The sequence below is a fragment of the Zonotrichia albicollis genome, chromosome 3 (assembly GCF_047830755.1).
Source record: "Zonotrichia albicollis isolate bZonAlb1 chromosome 3, bZonAlb1.hap1, whole genome shotgun sequence".
Classification (NCBI taxonomy): Eukaryota; Metazoa; Chordata; class Aves; order Passeriformes; family Passerellidae; genus Zonotrichia; species Zonotrichia albicollis.
The window spans coordinates 12,222,368-12,242,869 of NC_133821.1; the positions used below are offsets into that span (position 1 = coordinate 12,222,368).

Consider the following 20,502-nt stretch of genomic DNA (forward strand, 5'->3'; position numbering starts at 1 on the left):
CTCAAATTAAAGATTACACCCACCTGCCATTGTGATTGCAAAGTTCATCCATGTGAGTTTCCTGAAGAACACTGAGCCACTGGAGTTACACTTGCTGAGGAAACCCAGTGGCATCTGAAAGCCATCCCAAGAGATACAGCAGGAAATTCAGAGTAGAGCTAAACAGGACAGGAATGAGGAGAGAAAACCAAGTGAAAATAAGTTGGTTTGAAGTCATGCAATTTCAATGGATTCTCCCAAGGCTTCTTTAGAAAGTTAGGATGAGAGAGCTGCATCCTGCTAAAACAAATTTGTTAGTTTCAAAATTACTTGCTCAGGTGCAGCATCCCAGGGCTCCCAGGACTATTTAATGATGCCATAATTGCTCTTCACAGTTTGCAATAAAGCCAGAAGGGGATGCACTACCAGGGCATGGTGGAATGGCTGGAACACCAGAGGGAGTCTTTCCTGGAACTACTGCAGGTACAATTTCTTATCAGCAATGATGGAAAAAAGGGGGAAATAAACCACTGTCATGCTGTTTGTTTGTTTGTTGGGTTTGGTTTTCATTTAAGTTTTATATTGAGCTGCCTTTATAGGGCTAGATCTGTACAATGGGTTCCTCTTTAAAATAAAATTGTAATAAATCAAATAATAAGTGTGTAGAGCTTTATGCCAAAACTACATAAGGGGTTCAATTTAATCTTGTTTGACAAAAAAACTTGAGCCCAGGAAAAAATAGAGCCATAAGAAGCCATGTAGTGGAGGAGTGCATTGAAAATGGTCATAGCCTTTTTCTAGGGTAGTCGGTTGCATGTTTACCATCCCTTAAAATAGCCACACATCACTTTTTTACAAGTGTCTGACACTTTACAAGTGTTTGTCAAGTGTCTCACTTGAAGTGAGAGATTTACTGAGCTGCAGAATGGGGATGGAGAGAATTGGGTATCAAACAAACCAGAGGAAAATTTAATGAAGAGGGAAAGGAAGTGCAAATCTTTCTTAATAAATGAATCATAGTTTTGCTTTCTTTCATTATATTAAACATTAATTTTTTTTGCTGCCTAGTATTTTGAAGGAAATCCAAGCTCTGGTATCCTTTTCCTATGACAGTGGTTCTATGGCTATAGTCTGTTAGGCCATGACAGCAATGAAATATTCATTAATCATCTTGGTGAGTGTGATAATAGCAATTGTAATAATTACATAAAAAACATTCCAAACAATTGTCTGTTTGTCATTCAGTCTTAATGTGAATTCAAGGGAATACGGGGAACATTTCTGCTTTGCCACCTAATTCATTCTTGTACCAAACAAAACTGTACCAATAAATTGTAAATCTGGATAAAGTTAGCAGCCTTTTTGTCTAGGCCAAATCCCAAGTTTCTGATCCTTTTACTTCTTTCTTTTGTGCCTTGCCAAAAAGATATGAAACATGTTGGCACAAAAGGAAAATTGTTGTTTGGACTGTTCTCCCAGTCCTGAGTTTGTTTCCTATAAAAGCAGCTTGGACAGAAAACCTGAATCAAGCAAACAAGTGGCATCAAAATAGCTTTAAAAATAAAATAGTAGTAAATTATTATGTTTTTTCGTTTATTACTTATCAAATTTAAATTGTTAAATGCAGATAGCAGAGGAGTTCAAGGTGATGCGTGACAGATACATGTGGGATTAAATGAATATAAACTATCTCACTGTTGGTGTGATCAGATCTCCACAATCACATTATTGTTCACTCACCTCAGAGACATAATTAACACTAATTACTAATTTATTTTGCATTACACTGAGGAATAATTAATAAACTAACAAAACTACTGTGCCCTCAGTGACATTCTGATGCACTCTGAGCTTGTAAGAGCACATCAAGTTTGTGATAAGCAATATCTGTGTTCTAGTCTTCTTGCACATTGCAGATTATTTTGGCGTTCTTTGCTTTAAAGTGTGTTTTGGTTGGGTTTTGGTGATTTTTTTTTTGGGGGGGGTTTGTTTTGGTTGTTTTTTGAGTTTTTTTTTGGTGGGGTTCTTCTGAGTTGTTTCTCTTTTTAGGTTTTTTTGTTGCTGTCTTTGGGGGCGTTGGTTTTTTTGGTTTTTTGTGGGTTTTTTTGTTGTTGTTGTTTTTTGGGGTTGTTTTTGTTTGTTTTATGGTGGGTTTTTTCTGGTTTTTTTTTTTTTTGGTTGTTGTTGGTTGGTGGTTTTTCGGTATTTTTTCCTTGTTATTTTTTGGGGGTTGTTGTTGGAGGTTTGTTTGTTTGTTTTTAGTTTTATTTTTGTTTTGGAGGAGTTTTTTTTGGTGGGTATATTACAGAACAAAGTCTGCGGAGTAAATTAATCCCAAAGCCAGGGGGTTTTCCCCTCACGAATTCCTGCCGGCCGTGGGGCCGCCCCTCAGGCAGGGCGGGGCCCCTCAGGCGGTGCCGTTACCAACCCTGCGGGACTCCTGAGGGCGCGGCCCGGTGCCGGTGTCCTCTTCCTCGCTCCGAGCCCCCGTTCGATCTGCTTTTCCTCAGATTCCAGCCCGAGGTGGCTCCAAAGCCGCCTCAGGCGCTATCTCGGAGCTTTTTCTGCCGCTTTTTCCCTCAGGATTCGGGAGTGGCGGAGCGGCCGCACTGGCGCGCTCTGCGCTGCCTGACCCTCCTCAGCCGCTGTAGCGCCCGTACGGAACCGAAAGCGGCGCGGCGGCGCCTCGGCCAATCCGCTCCGCTCTCACTGCGCGGCGCCGCTGCCCCCAGCCAATCGCGCGGCCGCCCTTTCCTGCCGGGGGCGCTATGGCGGCCGCCACGAGCTGCGGCCGCGCCGCGCTGGGCGCGCTGGCCCGGGATGGCGGCGGGGCCGCGGCGCGGTGGCGGCGGCTCCTGCCCCCGGGCCGGCCCGCCCTGCCCTGGCTGTGTGCCCGCGGCGCCGCGGCGGGGCCCAGACCCGGGCCTGGGAGGGCCGTGACGGTGGAGGTGGGCGGCAGGTGAGGGGTGTGGGGGCGGCACGGTCGAGCGCTGGCCCGGCTGGAGAGTAACGCAAACATGAGGGAAAATGGTGCAAAATGCGGGATGTGTCCAGGTTATCTGAGGTTATAACTGAGCTTATCCTCAGGCGGGACGTTCTTTGGTGTCGGGTCTTGGTGTGCTGCCAAACAAGAAGGGAGCCCGCAGCAGTGGGATCAGCCCTGTCATGGCTGAGTCAGGGGCTGAGGAGCCATAAGGATGTAATAAATGAAAATGTTGATGGATGTCGGTGTGTTCAGTACCAATTTAAGCGAAATATTCCAGGTCACCAAATTGATCACAGGGATGGAGACCTTTCTGGTCAGTAAAGGCTGAGAGAATTGGGATTGTTCAGCCTGGAGAAGAAAAGCTTTGGGGTGATCTAATTGTGGCCTTCCAGGAGCTGCCTGGAAAGGTGCAGTGACAGGACAAGGGGGAACGGGTTAAAATTGAAACACAGTAAGTTTAGATGGGATATTAGGGGAAGAATGTTCCCTGTGAGATCCTGGCACAGAGAAGCTGTGGCTGCCCCACCCATGGATGTGTTTAAAGCCAGGTTGGATGGAGTTTGGAGCAACCTGAGATAGTGAAGGGGTGGAACTTGGTGATCTTCAGGATCCCTTCCCACCAAAACCATCCTGTGACTCTACAGCTGAATTGTATTATTATAACAATGAAAATCACACCTACAGGTCATAAGGGTCTTGCCCAGGTGTTCCCCTGAGCATGTGAACATTTTACCCGGGATAACTTGTATAAAAATTACTGCCTAGTCATAATAGAGGGGCTGTGCTTGGGAAGGGACCAGCTCTGGACTTCTGTGTATGAATAATGGTATGGAAAGGCAGGAGAGTGTGCTGGCCTTGTGCAGTAGCACCCAGCACACCCCTGGAATAAATAATCCATATTTTTATATATTGCTCTCAAGTGTATCCTCATTGCCTTGTTGCTGTCCTTTCTCTGCCACAGAGGAGGGGATTTTCTGCAGCTGTGCTGGGATGTGCTCAATCAGCTCCCCTCAGCCTTGAGGGTGTTTCCCACTGGCTAAACCCCAGCTGGAGCAGCTGATGCTTCACCTTTGTAACTCCTAGGGACAGTTACAAGGCTTTGCTTCAAGGTAAAGGAAGCAGGACACTTGAAATTTAAATGGATTTGGTCACTTTTGCTCCAAGAATTTCAATTTTTATATCTAAGAGGATTTTTGTTACTCCTGTGAAGCACAGCCTTCATTCTGTGCAGTTGGGGCTACAGAGGAGTGCAGAAATTGCTGGGAGATGTACATGAATTCACTAGAAACTCGTGTAACAGGTTCTTTCTTTCCTTTAGAAAGATGGAGCTGTCTTCTGGAAAACTTGCCAAGTTTGCAGATGGATCTGCTGTTGTTCAGGTAAAAACAAAAAATAGCCAAAATTTGTGCAGCTTCAAAATTCCTGAATCTTGAAAATCATTGTTTGGGCATCAGAGCCTGTGGGATCTAGAGCCTCAAGTGGCAACTTCATCCCTAACTAAGGGAAGGAAAAATTTTATAGGAGAAAATTAAGTCTGAAAAGCAAAAACAGGGCATGAGCTGTGGATTTATGTGGTGGCTTTCTGCAGAGTATCGTTCTTAAGAATTACTGGTTTGTAAATAAATTTAGAATATTGTGAATAATTTTCTTTTCAGATAACTTCAGTTTTTACCTATTTTTCTTAACTCAGCTAGGTGACACAGCAGTGATGGTCACAGCAGTCAGCAAAACCAAGCCCTCTCCATCTCAATTTATGCCATTAGTGGTAAGTACTGATGATTAATTAAGTAAGTACAAAGTATTAATTAGGTACTAAGAATTAATTTTGTGCTAATCAATGATGAACTTAACAGCCATAGTCCTTAAATGTGGAGTTCAGGATGTTGGGGGGAGTGAGGAATGCAAACAGTAGATGGCAGAGCCTCCACTTCAGAATTGCAGTTGATGATAAAATAAAATGATAAAAAGGATCCCTGTTGGGTCCCTTGTGAGGGTTTCTGTGGCTCTGCAGTAAATAATCAGTTGTCATTGATCATGAATTTTCTTTGGAAGGTTGACTACAGGCAGAAAGCTGCTGCAGCAGGAAGAATTCCTACAAATTATCTAAGAAGAGAGCTTGGTTCCACTGATAAGGAAATCCTTACAAGCAGAGTAATAGGTAGGCTGAAACCTTTTATTTACAGTGTACTTTAAAAATGTTGTCATTTTTTTGTGAGTGTCTGAAAATACCATTTATAATGCCATTGTAAATACCATTTATAATGCTGCCAGAAAACAAACATGTAATTTATTTATCAGTATGATTGAAATTTTAAGGTTATATATGTCATGGTAAATACATTTAATACATTTCTGGGTTCTCCACTATTCTTTCTTTTTTTTTTTTTTTTTAACCCCTGTTTTGTCAGTTTCTGGTGGGGTCATTTCAGGACAAGCTGAATATTAATTGCTGAAACCCAAATTCTTATGAATTCTTATGAAAAGTTTGTTATTTCCTTTGCAGATCGCTCAATCAGACCTCTCTTCCCAGCAGGCTACTTTTATGATACACAGGTAAGTCATGCCACCTTCAAAATGGAAAACTTGGATATGGCCAAGGAAAATTTCATTATCCAGGCCCTGTTTTAAGAAAAACTATTTTTGTTAACATCAAGGAGGGGTTTGCACTTCACAAACAAGTGTAATGTTGCTTTTTAGTCTGTAATATCCTTGTCTTTATTTATTATTACATCCTACTTTCCAAATTTTGTTGTCAAGATGTAGGAACAAAATTAAAATCTCCTCTGTACAACAGAGGAAAGATACTAATAGTAAATATTTTATATATGATGTGATACAATATTATCCATTAATGGGGCTTTATTGTCAGCTTTCTATTTTAAATACCTGAAAAAATTTCCCTGTGAAAAATAGACTTGTGTAGATACCTGGGGTTTTTTAGTGCCCTTAGATTTGTATTGACAGCTTATAAATATGTATAGGTCAAAATGATTCATTGTCTTTTATCTTATGCCAGATCCTTTGTAATCTTTTAGCAGTAGATGGTGTCAATGATCCTGATATTCTGGCAATTAATGGAGGTAAGAAGGCTGTGAGAAATTGGTGCTTTGGTGGGATTCCATGAGATCAGGTTTTTTCCTAATCCAGATTTTTTGTCTTCCTTTCAGCTTCTGCAGCGCTTGCCTTGTCTGACATCCCCTGGAATGGTCCTATTGGTAAGTAAATATTGTGAAATTATGGGTGATTTTAATGGAATGGAAGATCTAGACTACAGGTGGCACTTTGTTTTTTAAAGTAAAAGCTGAATCTAAACATGAAATTTCAAGGGCTGGAAATAATTTTACCATGGATAGGATTATTGCAGTTCAAGGAATTCTTTTTCTGGACTAAATGCACTTTTGAGAGGAAATAAAATATAGAAATAGTGTACTATGTAGACCAATAAATTAATTTTCTGCTAAGAGAAACATATTAGTGAAAAGCATTGTTTGGAAAATAACTGCTTCAGAATACTTTTCCTCAAGGAATTCAACAAGAGATTTATTTCCTTGTGAGTATTTTCTGGGAAAAGATCTGCCCAAGAACAAATATTGAACAATTTCAGCTGCCTTTTTTTTTTTCCTAGAAAATATGTGCTGAAATGCCAAAAAACTCCCAGTACACTCACAGCATTGTGTGTAATACTGGCATTATTTGCCCAAAATAAAAAGAGAACAGATAATTTTGTCTTCTACATTTGTTCTTAATATCCAGTCAACGTGCTGATATTTTTTTAATTAGTCTGTAGCTTTAATTATTGCTATTAGCTGTGTAACTTTCAAAGGAATGTGATGCCTTAAAGAACTTATTTATTATAATAATAAATGACTTTGTGGAGTTTCTTTGCAGGTGCAGTGAGGGTGGGGCTGGTGGATGGAGAGACTGTTATCAATCCAACTAGGAAAGAGATGGCCTCCAGTACTCTGAATTTAGTTGTTGCTGGAGCTGCACAAAATCAAGTTGGTAAGTGAATTGTTGTCTGTTGAGAGCTTGGAAATCTTTGCAGATGTTTTCCTTATCTTTGAAATGTGGATTTTTATACAACAGTGATAGGTAACTTTTTTTTTTAAGTAGATTCCCTCATATTTATGCAGTTTAATGTTAGATTGCTGTTGAACAATAAAACAGGAATTCACTGAATTTTTAACTTTCCATTGCCAGTTATGTTGGAAGCAACTGCTGAGAACATCTTGCAGCAAGATTTCTGCCATGCCATCAAAGTGGGGGTGAAGCAGACCCAGCACATCATCCAGGGCATCCAGCAGCTGGTGAAGGAGCGGGGGGTGGTCAAGAGAACTGTCCAGAAATTATTCCTTGCTCCTGAAGAGATCGTGGAACTTGCAAAGAAGTAAGTGCAGAACAAATCATGCAGATGGAGGAATGTTTGTGAGTCTGTGCTTTCACCAGATTGGTATTTCACTAAATAATTTTCAAATATTTAGTCCTCAAAAGAAAAAAAACCCTCTGATTATAGAAGTGTTTAAGTTGTATTTTCAAAAATTCTTCCTTTTCTCCCTAAAGGCTTGCTTCCAACAAGATCTATGCAGTGTTCACAGATTCAAGCCATGATAAAGTAAGTAATCAATTGTGATATAATTATTTTTTAAATTAATATCATAATGCACTAGGATTGAATACTTTTAGCTCTTTAAGCTCTGTCCCTGGAGGTGTTCTAAGGAAACACTGGATGTGCCATGCTCTGGTTGACAATGTGGTGATCATAGGTTGGACTTGATGATTTCAGGGCCTTTTTCCAACCTCAGTGCTACTGTAATTTAAGCTTGTCTCCTTCCCTGCATCTATTTGTAATAATAATAACAAATTTTTCTCTAAGTTTTAACCTGCCCAGAATATTTGCTTGTATTCTGTGGAGGTGGAAACTCCCTTTTCCAAAAAAGTCACATGGAAGGGATGAGGGGAAATGGGTGCAGGTTACTCCTGAAAGGTTTGGTTGGGCACAAGAGCAATGTTCTGCTCAGGAAAAATCATCAGTTACTGGGATAATCTCCCCAGGGAAGAGGTGGATTGCCCAGTGTGGGACATTTTTAGGATTTAGGTGGGGAGGGTGCTGGGCCAGCTTGTCTAGACTGCTCTTGCCAATAAAGGTTGGACCACACAACCCCTGAGGTCTCTTCCAACCTCATTATTGAGTTTTGAATTTGTGTGACAGTTCTGTGTCTTATTCCTTAAATTTTTGCAGACCTTTAAACCAAACAGCCCCAAACCTCAGTTGTTGTTCTGCCCTGTAGAGTTAACTGGTTGCAAATCCTCTGTTCTAGATTTCAAGAGATGAGGCAATCAACAAAATAAGGCTTGAAACAGAAGAACAGCTGAAAGGTATCATTTTTGTTAATATTTTGAGAATGTTTTAATGTAGGTAGCACTGCTTGGAGTTAGAGTATCTAACTCTTTGTTGGAAGCTATTTTAGTAAAAGTTCTATAAAATTAATTTCCCAACAATTTCTTTTCTATACCCAGAAAAATTTCCGGAGGCTGAGCCTTACGAAATCATGGAATCTTTCAATGTGGTTTCAAAGGACATTTTTAGAAATCTTGTGCTAAATGAATATAGAAGGTGGGTGTGTCAAACTCCTACTGATAATATTTCTGTCAGCTTTTAATCAAAGACTGTGGTTGAACTGATCTCTTCATCTCTCTTTGTCACTTCAGGTGTGATGGGAGAGATTTGACTTCCCTCAGAGACATTAAATGTGAAGTGAACATGTTCAAAATGCTTCATGGATCAGCCTTGTTTCAGAGAGGTCAAACACAGGTAGTGTCACTGAAACATCACAAATGATCAATGAACTATCAAAAGCTCAGAGATTAAATGCCAGGTTTCCTTGTTCTCTTCACATTTAAATAGCAAGAAGCAGAAGTGGTGTGTGGGTTGGGAAGCACATTGGTGTGTAGGGCACTGCTAAATTGGGCACCTCATGAGAAATCTTTTAAAAGCAGCTCCATATGCAACCTGAGCCAAATAGGGAAATTTTACCCGAAAATTGCAATAATGAGAGGATTTTTTTCTCTTCTTTGCCAAAAGTGTCAGCTGTTGGGTGGATTGAATTAAGAGCATTCTTGAGATTTGGTCTTCTGTACTTTTATAGCTGCCTTTGCTAGAGGACTGTCAGCCACTGATCTAACTTCTTATTGCACTGAGTTAGGGTGGCAGTGGCAGGCAGGGATTTACTCCTCAGTGTCCCCTCTTATCCCACTAAAAAATACACCCACTGCAAGTCCATGTGGGAAACAGGCACAAACAACATTGTGCCTGCAGCTGGCCCTGTCTCTTACATCTTTCTTAGGGAGCAAACTGCTCTTGGCTCCTACTTAAGCAGCATTAAATTAATATTTTTAAATGGGATTGCTTGTAAGAATGTGTGGTCTTTGCAGACTAGGAGTAAGTTTATGTGATAGAGAAAAAAGGTTCTACAAGTGGTAGCTGATGGCATCTCATGTGCTGCTGGACTTGTTCTTTTTGATTCTTCATAAACAGTAACATTTGTGAAGGCTGCAAGGGTTTAAGAGGGGTTTGGTTTTTATTTATTTTAGCTCATTTTCATTTTAGGTTCTGTGTACAGTTACATTTGACTCTCTAGAATCCAGTGTAAAGTCAGATGTTATCTCCACAGCAGTGAGGTATGTATGTCTTGGTGCTTTGGCAGTAGTAACAAGAAGGTGAACGTTTTAAGCACATTTGATAAAATCCCCTTCAACTTCCACATAGTTACTTTTTTGGGACTGAAAAATGTGTAAAATGAGACTTTGAAGTGGCCTGCTTTCCAGAGATCATGGCATGGGTTTGTGTTAGGGTGGCATTAATTCCATAGCCCACGTTTGAAACTGGGGAGTGTTACAAAGTGACATCCAGCCTGGTCTATGTATTTAAAATATTTGTGGAAAGTTTAACTTGGAATGTAGCAAGCTGGTCCTTGTGCTTTGAACACTTCATTGCTGAAGTGAAATTGGTTCCCTTTAGAGCCACATTGCAGTGATGTCACCCCAGTGATTTCATCCCAGAGTGGGAGCTTTTACATTTTAATGTCTTAGCTTTACTGTAGTTAAATCTTTGTCCCCTGGAAGAGTTTGGAATATTCTCTAATTTTGGTAGCTGTGGGTGATCAGCAATGGATTGATTTGTTGGCTTTGGCTGGGTCCATTTGTAATTAGTTTGAATTACCTGTTGTGTGTGACATGTTTGGTTGCTCCTGTTTTGACATGATCTTGTTTTTAATTAATAGTGGAATTAAAGATAAAAACTTCATGCTGCATTATGAGGTGAGACTTCTCCTGTGTTACAACTTTCTGCATGATTGATAGAAGGGCTTCATGTCTTGCTTGTAAAGGTGCAGTTGATCACTTCCAAGGTTATAAATTAGCTCTAGATTTGCTAAAATGCATTTATGCTAATTCATGCATGAATTTATATGAGCAGAAGTGCTGGTTTCCTGAAGAGCAGCAGGTAATTTGTAAATTGCCAGTTTATACAGGCTTTTCATGCCATAACATTAGGTGAGCTCCTTCAGAACAGGTTCTTACTGAAAGCAGGATTAACCTGTGCTATTATTTTTAGTAAACTCTATTAATATGTTCAGCTGGCATGGCACAGCAGTAGTAAATAAATGCTTTTACATCTTGGATCTCTCTCAGCCTTTGGAGCTTGCCCAAAGTGTTTCCTACAGGCAACAGGCAGATCTTGTTCCATTATCTCTGACAGAAATAACATTTCTGCTAGGTGGTTTGACAAGTTCCTTTGGAGGAAGCTTCTTCTGTTCTCTCTTAGCTACCTTGCTACTGCTTTATTCTCTTTTTGTCTTGTGGAAATAAAACATTTACTAAACATTACCTAAACTGGTCCTGGTTTGCAAACCAAGTGACTGCTAGAAGTCATGTGGTGGTTTGATTATTTTATTTTTCATGTATATTTACTTTGAGATGCACCAAAATTTCAAAGATGTTTTTGTCTAAGTGGATGTTTTAAAATGGAAAAGAAAAGCAGGTTAATTTTGTGTGTACACTTTTTTTTTTGTTTCATAGTTTCCACCTTATGCAACCAATGAGATTGGCAAAGTTACTGTCATGAACAGAAGGGAGCTTGGACATGGTAAGTCCAGACTAGAGAAATGCCATGCTGGAAGTTCCAATATTTTATCTGACTTTTATTCATGGATCACTTAGTGGCTATTTTGTTGGATTTTTTTAAACAGGTGCACTGGCAGAACGAGCTTTGAAACCAGTTATACCCCAGGATTTCCCATTCACAATCAGAGTTACTTCTGAAGTCTTGGAATCTAATGGTATTAGGGTTTTCTTGTTTCTAACCTAGGCTGGAGACCAAATTGGGTTCTTAAAAAGCTTTGTTTAACAAGCTTGATTTATAGGCATGCTAAATAATAGATTTCAGTTTAAATGTTCTTAAAACTATCACATAAAATATTGTAAAATAAAAAGTAGGTTCATGAAGAATGGAGTTTTCAAAATGGTATTTGGGGGCATTTTTATGCCAGAGGATGAGAAAAATAACTGTAGCTTCTATTGAGACCCATTATCAGTGTTTAATCCTGTTTTTTTCCTGCATTCCAACTCCAGGCTCCTCCTCAATGGCTTCTGCATGCGGTGGAAGTTTAGCATTAATGGATGCAGGTACAAAATAAAGCACTCACAAGGATAAACCACATGTGATAACGTGCTGCAGGATCTGGATATGACCAGAGGCTTCAAAAATGTGTTTTTGTGCCTCTCCTAGGAGTTCCAGTGTCCAGTGCAGTGGCAGGTGTAGCCATAGGCCTGGTCACCAAGTGCAGTCAGGGCAAGGGGGACATTGAGGATTATCGCCTGCTGACAGACATCCTGGTGAGTGCTCTCACATCCTCCTCCTCCTCAAATCACTGCTGAGAAATACCTCTGTGGCTTCTTCTGGAACCTTCCGCCCAGTCAGTTCCAGAACATCACTCCTTGTCATGGGCGTATTTTATGAAAAATCCCTTTGACAGGATTTTTGTCCTGAGAAGCTGAGCGGCCTCAGAAATGAAATGTGAACACTGATTATCTGCTGCTGTGGATAAAAGGTGGATCTTTGATTGGCCTCATGTGGTTGTTTTTAATTAATGGTCAGTCACAGTCCAGCTGGCTCAGACTCTCTGGTCAGTCACAAGATTTTATCATTCCAATTCTTTTCTATTCCTTTCAAGCCTTCTGATGAAATCCTTTCTTCTATTCTTTTAGTGTAGTTTTAGTATATCATTTTCTCTTAGTATAATATATAATAAAATAATAAATCATCCTTCTGAAACATGGAGTCGGGATTCTCATCTCTTTGACCCATGTCAACACCACCAAAACTCCTGGAAAAATTTGTTTCATCTTTTGTTTCATCTCCCAAATTTCTCCCTCATTTTGAAAAATTTGTATGATATGTCCAGTCATGTTTCTTATTTTTCATGTTTTTAGTTATTTAAGCATTCATCAGCTTTCTCCTTCCAATTAATTTTGTCTTTCCTCATGGGATAAAAAGATGAATAATTTACTGAAGGCCACTGCATATTGGGTGGAGAATGAGCACTTGGAAGAGGGGCTGGGGAGGAAAATGTGCAGCCCTTGACAGCACAAGATCAGCTGTGGATCAGAAACTTGTCCACAAAAGCTCTTGATTTGGAAGGAGAGAAAGGAACAGTTAATCCTGAACAGCAAAATAAAGCTGGAGAAAACTTGAAGTCTCAAAAGTAATTCCTCTGTACTTTTGGCATAGTGGAGAAAATGACTCCAACTTGGTTTTGTCTGTGTGTGCTGGCAGGGAATTGAAGATTATTATGGAGATATGGATTTCAAGATGGCAGGCACCAACAAAGGGATAACTGCACTGCAGGTATTGTGAGCTGGAATTTTCCTCAAATGAAACTCAGAGAGTATTAAAAGAGCTTTCCTGACATGTTGATGGCACTTAATTCTTCTCATGTCAGGTTGATCTGAAGCTGCCAGGAATACCAATAAAAATTGTGGTGGAAGCTATTCAGCAAGCTACAGGTAGGTCTGTTCTTGCATTTACACCCATTTCATTATATTATAAATGGAATTAAGTTGTAGGAAACTAAACAATTAACTGTTCATTTTTTGTTCTCATTGTGAGAAAAACAAGCTCCTATCTTTATGGAATGGGTTTGGCTTTATCATCTAAACCAACTTCAGAGTAACTTCAGCCATTGCATGATTGGGACTAACACACTTTGTTTAAATTCAACGGGATAATGTTATAAAAATAACAGCAAACTTCCTCTCATTTCACATAAATTCAGCTATATTTACCAGTGAAACTTGCTGCCATCTGTATTCTGACATGTGCAGCTAAAATATTCCTGAAGCACATGAGAAAGTGAAGCTGTGTGGCTTAATAAGGATTTAATGAGTTGGAAAACTTTCAGCCTGACATTCTCCAGCTAGGCAGGAGACAGGTTTTGACAAGGAATGTTTTTCTACTGTATAACAAAAACTTCATATATTTCTTTTAATCATATGTAAAATTACTGATTTTTTAAATTATTATTCCCTCTAGCTGCAAAGAGGGAGATTCTACAAATTATGAACCAAACACTGGCAAAACCCAGACCCAACAGAAAAGAAAGTGGACCAGTTGTAGGTAATGTTATTGTATGAATTCATAGCTTTTTAACAATAAAATTCTTCTGCTTAAAATACCTTTTTTTTAATGATTGATTGTTATATATTTATGCCCTTATCCTGTGGGGATAATTTGTGGAGGGGTTGTGGTTAGTTTTGGTTATTTTGGGGGGATTGTTATTGCCACATGGGGCAGCACTCCTATTTCAGTGTACACCAAAAAACAATTGAAGTGCAGTTATGTGACGCTCTGACAACATCAGAATGGATGTAGATCAGAGTATCAGTATGGCTTAAGGTAATTTACAGTCATCAGAGTTTATTCTGTATCTTCATTAATTTCAGTTCTTGCCTGTAATTACATCCCTGTTCAGCAGATAGCCCAGGTAGCTGAATGTGCCCTTTTGTGTGATAGCTTTCAAGATGATTATATTTAGCACTTCAAAGGATTTCTAAATCTTCTTTCAGAAACCATCCACGTTCCATTATCAAAAAGATTAAGATTCGTTGGTCCTGGGGCTTACAACTTGAAAAAACTTCAAGCACAGACTGGTGAGACATTTTTGACTCCTGTGATGATTTCCCCTCACAGGTTTCCCTTTGTTTCACACTTGTATGTTGAGCTGTTTCAATGCTCAGTGCAAACTGGAAATGAAAAAATTCTGGGAGATGCTCTGCTTTGGACCTGAAACTTAATGCTGTGGTGAACTTGAATAATGCTTCTCCAGGGGATTGAGGTGGAGAAAAAGAGGAAAAATCTTTTCCCTTTCCTAGAAAGGCAAAGAATTTTACCATTCTGGCTCCAAAACACTTTCATTTCCCTCAGCTATTAATGCAAGTTGTTTCTCTGTTCAGGTAGTGTGCCAATCCCAGCTGGTGCTGTAGCAGTGAGGGTTGCTCCCCAGATGTTGGCTGTGGATTTCAGGGTCCCAGGATTTCAGGGTCCCATAATTTCAGAAATTCTGTGATTCTGAAATATCAGAAAGCAGAGCACGGTTAGAACAGCCGGTCTCTGAATTGTGAATTTGTCTTATTGATTTGTTTAAAACCCACCCCTTGCTTTTTCTTTTATTAAAAATCACAAAGGCACAAGGATTTTGCTTTGTTGACTCTTTGGTTGTTTTCTGTTTGTTTCTAATGTTTCACCTTTTTTTCATTACAAAGTTTAAAAATCTCTGGGAAATTGATTCATAAACCTCAACATTTATTCAGGATTTTTTTTGCAGCCTTTAAATGATTACAAAAATAATTTTGTGTTCTCTTATGGCCCACATGTTTATCGAGCTATTTGCAAGGAGGTGGGTTGTTCAATGCCTAAATTGAACAAGGTAAAATAATGATAGAAGAAGTTAAGAATTAAATAATGTTAGAAGTCTGAGGTCTTAATGAGTGTGCAAAACCCTTCTGCTCTGAGTGTGAGTGTGTGCAGTGTGCCCTGACTGTGTCCCAATCCCCTTTTGCAGGTGTGACTGTGAGCCAGCTGGATGAGGAGACCTATTCTGTGTTTGCCCCCACGCCAGGGGCGATGCACGAGGCCAGGGAGTTCATTGGGGAGATCTGCAAGGATGATGTGAGCTCACACTTCTGCCTCAGCTCCACAGTTTGCTCTTTGTGCCTTTCTGCCTTACTGGTTTCTTTTTTTCCTTCTACAGCAAGAAGTGAATTTGGAGTTTGGGGCAATTTATACAGCCACAATTACTGAAATAAGGTATAAAAAGTGCTTGGGAGTTGAAATTAAATTATTTATGTAGCTATATTATATTGTATATATATTGTATATAGCTATATATGTAGCTGTATTATATATGTATATATACATATATTGTATATATGTATATATACATATATTGTATATATGTATAATATATACAATATATTATACATATATAATATATTATATATGATACGTTATATATATCATATATAATATACGCAGTGTATTGTATATTATATAATGTATAATATAATATATATTAGGTATGTATACATACCTAATTATTATGTAAAATAATCATTATTTTTTTAAGAGTGCCGTATTTATGCTGAGAATACTGGCACCTGCATAATTTCTGCTATTTTCTGATACTCTGGTGAAAATATTTTGTTTCTTGATAAAGCTGTTTGTTTAGTTTTTAGAATGTCTCCAAATTATAAAGGTTTCACCTTTTTCATCTTTGAATCTGAAAGTGATGGTATGAATTTGCTTTCCACTTTTCATCACAATGTTTGACTTGTAAAAATTACATTTTGGGTGGTATCTATTAATTAAATACTGCCCTGAAATAAGAAATTCTCATTTATTTGCACTTAAAGAAAAATGAGTGGGTATGTTATGGTGGATAAAAGATTTTTAAAAAGGGATGAGTAAAATTTGGTTTATGAGAAGTTTACAGTGCTTGCTTTGGGGACAATATGAGAGTGAAATGTGGACTGTTCTTGAAGCCCTTTGACATAACTGTGCTGTTCCTGCTGCAGGGATTCTGGAGTGATGGTAAAACTGTACCCAAACATGACCCCAGTGTTACTTCATAATTCCCAGCTGGATCAAAGAAAGGTAAGCCATCCTTAAACAGGTACAAAATGGGCAATTAGATTTATTTTACCCAGTTGGCATGGATGTAACACACTTACTGTTGTTCCACAGCACATTTCCAGGTTAACAGCTGATAATTAGCAGCACTTTTAATTCTAATTCTTCCTGCCCTGTACTTAAACCTGTAAAGAATCAACTGTGACTGCTGCAGTTGTTTTTACACCAAGTTCTTTGGCTCTGCAGTTCCCTTTTCCATTAATATTCAGAATCCTGTTGTTCCTTTGGTAGTGCTGAGCCACTGTAGTGTAGCATGAAGAACCCCTGAATGAAGGGATTTTTAAAACAAACTTCAATAATTTTATTTCTGTAAAACACTGTGTTCTAGATTAAACACCCTAGTGCCCTGGGATTAGAAGTTGGACAAGAAATTCAGGTAATTATTTTTTAACATTAAAATACTAATAAAGCGCTGCTTATATTTTAAAATTTGATTTTTTTCTCTGATTATTTAGTGTTTATGAAGAAAATATTTTTCCATATTGGATTCCCTTTCTGTGCTAGTTAAAGGCCTGATAATTCAAGTTATGTTTATTTAATGTTATCCTCTTGCTATCTAGGCACAAGAATATTTGATAGCAATATAGGCTAAAGGATGCTTATTTATTGCATTTCTAGCATCAAACTGATAAAAAATGAATAAAAATTTAAACCCTACCCCTCATCTTTGAAGGAAAGTGCTATTTGCAGCTCTTGAAGTTGCTCAGTGTGAGATTGCTCCTTGCCAGGTGAAATACTTTGGCCGTGATCCCACCGACGGCAGGATGAGGCTCTCCCGGAAAATCCTGCAGTCCCCAGCCAGCAGCAGCCTGAAAACCCTGACAGATAAAAACAGCATTGTCCTGGGAGGGGCTGTTCCACACACATCCACCTCACCCCAGTGACAGGTAAGGCCAGCAGGGCAGCTCAGCTGACTCAGGGCTGCACTGACTGCTCTGCTAAGAATTGTGTCAGTCTGGGTTTGCAATGAGTTGTAGCTGTGGGAAATTTGATGGTATAAAATTGGTTCAAATGCTTTGACAGTTTCAAGCAGTGTAAACAGCCCCTTCTGTCCAAACCAAACTTAGTTGTTCATCTCCAACATCCTTTTTCTCTGCCTTTTAAAGAAAAACCCAAGCAGGATATTAGAGGAGAACAAAAAATGAGCTGCTTTCTTGATTAGAGAAGACTTCAGTCAATTATGAAATGGCCAAAGCTCTTCCTTAAGGAAGTGATTTTCCAGCTTGTATTTGACTGTTAGAAGGCTCATGCCTCAACTTTCCCCATTTCTGTGGGTTTTCTTGTTCTTGGAAAGCTGCTGGAACAGAAAAATGCCTGATGTTAAAATCAGGAGCAGTTACACAGCAAGATTGGCACATGCACAGGGCACCAGTGGGAACTCAAGGCAATCTGTGGCAGCCTTCTAGGAATGACTGGCAGCACTAAAAGAAGGGAAATTCACTGAAGAAATCTTGGTTTTAAGGAGCATTTTTGAATCTCATACCTTGTTATAATGAGTTGGTTACAAAGTGTTTTCTCTCTTTCAGGAAAAGAGGTGTGATAATTGGTGAAAATACAAGTGACCTTTGCTAGAACCTTCTCCAGAATCTGCAGGTGGATGAGAGTGAATCAGATTTATAAAATAGACACTGTTTATGCTTAAAGTGATGTAGAACTTCAAAGCCTTCAAGTTGATTAAAAACTTGAAAATAAAACCAGGAACAAGCAATGCCCTCATCTTGTGTAGCAAGGCTGAGATGGGAATACAAGAACATGGAATTCTGTGGACTGAGAAGATATTTCAGTGCTAAAAATTATTCTTTTTTGAGTTATCCACTCAAAATAAAACTGTGAATATGACAAGTAAGAGCTGAACAACTCTTTTGTGGGAGAAAGAATTATCCTGTATGCTTGGCCAAAGTTTTAGTGGCTTTTCAGTGTACAAGAATGTTGAGCAAGACATAAAGACATAGAAGAATCACCTTTAACATGATGGATGCTGGTTTAGATTAATTCATCACTTTCAAAATGTTCAGACCTGCTACAATATCTGAGCAGAACTTGGCTGTAACATCACCCCTTATTGCCTTTTAAAATGCATAATTAAAACATCAAAATTAAAATACTTTCTTGGAATGAACAATTGATGTGATAAATCTTTCCTTAAAACACTCTCATTAGAAGTGTTAATCCTTCTATTAATTATGTTGCATCAGTGAGTTCACTGATCTCTTTTAGACTTCAAAACATTTCCCAGGGGCTCAGGAGAATGACTTGTTTTTCTACTGCGAGGTACAGACTTTGAAAATCAAACAGGGTCCTTCTGATGTTCAACAATTTGTATGCAGGGCTAATAAGAAAATCAACTTCCCACCTGGTGGCAGGTGGGCTCTGAACCACCTGAAAGAAAAACCAAAGCACTGGGGAGAGGAGAAGTGGGAATGTACAGTTAAAATTACTCCTTTTTTTATTCTAAGTTAAAGTATTAAAGAAGAACAAAATTACTGGTACGCTGCTCTGTAGTTGTCTCTGTCTTTCATCATGTAAGATTGAAAAATTGAAACAAGTTTGGATAGATTGAAGAAAAGATTGCCAAGGAAATCTTTCGTCCTTTTTGAGGGCTGTGTCTTATTATTTCTTAGTAAGAATTCAGATGTCACTTCTTACTGTGACACTTGACTGATACATGATTGTTACATATGAATAGTGTTAATAAAATTATGTAGGTCAGTGTTAAAGTCCCTGAGCAGAAACTCACATGTTGCCATTTCTGGTAACTCTTCCCAGAAATGGACCTCCCCAATCGGAGTGGTTTTCCAAGGTTTATCTGCCTTTATTGTACACTGATTTCTGAGGCTGTGCTGTGGAGCTGCTCTCAGTAAAGCAGCTGCTGGCCTTGTGTGTTTGGTGGATGATGATAAAGGAGCAGAATGGCTTTCATGTTGCTGTGGCAGAACCTGTACAGTCAGCCTGGCTTGGTGCAGCTGGAAGCAGCTTCGGGCCCTGTGGGAAGGGGTGGGGAAGAGCACTTTGGGATTGGCTGGGAGGAGCAGAAGGCTGCTCTCTCTTACCTGAGCAGTGAGCAGCTCCATGGAGCCAAGAGTTGAGCAAGTGCTGCTGCTCTGACCCTTCCTGGAGGGAAGGATATCCCAGGCTGGAGGAGCTCGGCTCAGGTGGGAGCAGCCATGATCAGAAAGCAGGTGAGTGCAGAGTGCTCAAGAGAACAAGCTCAGTCCTTTCACAGCTGGTGCTTTGTTGTGTTTGAAACAGTGATTTATTTCTTCTTTTTTACTGCTCAGCATAATTAGCTTCTGTAATGACCTGTCTTAAATGGAGCCAGTGAAAGGAATTGCCTTGGAGAGTGGAGCTGGGCAGGAGCAGCATGGCAGCAGCTCAGCAGGGCCAGAAATGCCTTTATTTGACAAGTCTGAAGTTTTCATGCAGAGTCAGGAGCTGGGGTACCTTTAAATGCCAGCAATAAACATTACAAGTGCTATCATAAAAGTATAAGATCTGGCCTAATTGTACTTGTGGGATTACCTGCCAGAGGGAATGATACAGTCTCTTAATTCCACTCCAAGAAATTTTCAGTGATTTTGGAATGAGTTGCCTGTCTTGCTTGGGAAAACAAAAAAAGGAGTTCTTTGCTGCTGATGTAGTGACACTTGTGAGTTGCTGTGTCTGCTGTCTACCCTCACAAATTCCTTTGCTTTGGTGAAGAGCAGAAAATTCTCAACACTGATAACTTGCTGGTGGTAATGGGGAAGGATGAGCTGCTGGCAGGTGCAGCACCACCGTGGAAAACATTGCTTTGCTTTCTGTGTGTCCTAAAGAGCAGAGACTCTGCTGCTTTCCTGGTCTTAGCCTGGTTTAATTCCAGTATGTGACATTTATTGGGACAAGTATTGTGTGTCTTGTCCAGGCCGAGCCCCCAGAATGGTTGTGGGTACCAATGGCAGGGTCGTGCTGGGCTTTCCAACCCCCTGGATGCTGTTTTGGGCAAGGAGAAGCCCCACACCTGAGTGAGTCAATCCCACTGTGTTCTGGAGTGATATTTTTCCACAGAGGTCATTGAGTTCATGCCTGGAGAGATCATGGATTTATTTCACAGCTGAAGCATGAGAAATAGTTTTTCATTCCAATTCTAATTCACATACTCCTTTCTGTAGCTATTCACTTATAAGAATCTGCTCCAAAATACTCTGCTGCAGTTTCCTGCTGTTTTATATATCCTGAGAAGTGCTGCATTTAATCATGAGTACAAGTCATGCTTTTATTTTTGTGCATTTGGTTTGAAGAACCCAAAAGCACGCAC

The 20,502-nt window shown here is 39.5% G+C and overlaps 1 protein-coding gene and 1 long non-coding RNA gene across 2 annotated transcripts; one reads left to right on the forward strand and one right to left on the reverse strand.

The window, feature by feature from the left end:
• The first annotated feature begins 2,716 nt into the window (after nt 1-2,716).
• On the forward strand, nt 2,717-18,054 carry PNPT1 (polyribonucleotide nucleotidyltransferase 1). Its single transcript, XM_005486797.4, has 29 exons — nt 2,717-2,938; nt 4,284-4,344; nt 4,656-4,730; nt 5,018-5,123; nt 5,469-5,518; nt 5,982-6,045; nt 6,133-6,180; nt 6,854-6,967; nt 7,166-7,352; nt 7,526-7,577; nt 8,284-8,341; nt 8,483-8,579; nt 8,675-8,777; nt 9,573-9,643; nt 10,246-10,282; nt 11,042-11,108; nt 11,212-11,301; nt 11,594-11,647; nt 11,751-11,857; nt 12,798-12,869; nt 12,964-13,027; nt 13,554-13,637; nt 14,087-14,170; nt 15,082-15,188; nt 15,271-15,326; nt 16,094-16,172; nt 16,537-16,584; nt 16,937-17,095; nt 17,735-18,054. Exons 1-28 carry the CDS (start codon nt 2,748-2,750, stop codon nt 17,090-17,092), a joined length of 2,382 nt encoding a protein of 793 aa, XP_005486854.2. The 5' UTR covers nt 2,717-2,747; the 3' UTR covers nt 17,093-17,095; nt 17,735-18,054.
• LOC141728455 (uncharacterized) lies at nt 13,672-16,978 on the reverse strand. The gene is made up of 2 exons (XR_012579370.1): nt 16,867-16,978; nt 13,672-14,588 (listed from the first exon to the last, which is right to left on the reverse strand). It is a non-coding gene; the product is annotated as an uncharacterized LOC141728455 (long non-coding RNA).
• Nucleotides 18,055-20,502: the final 2,448 nt, after the last annotated feature.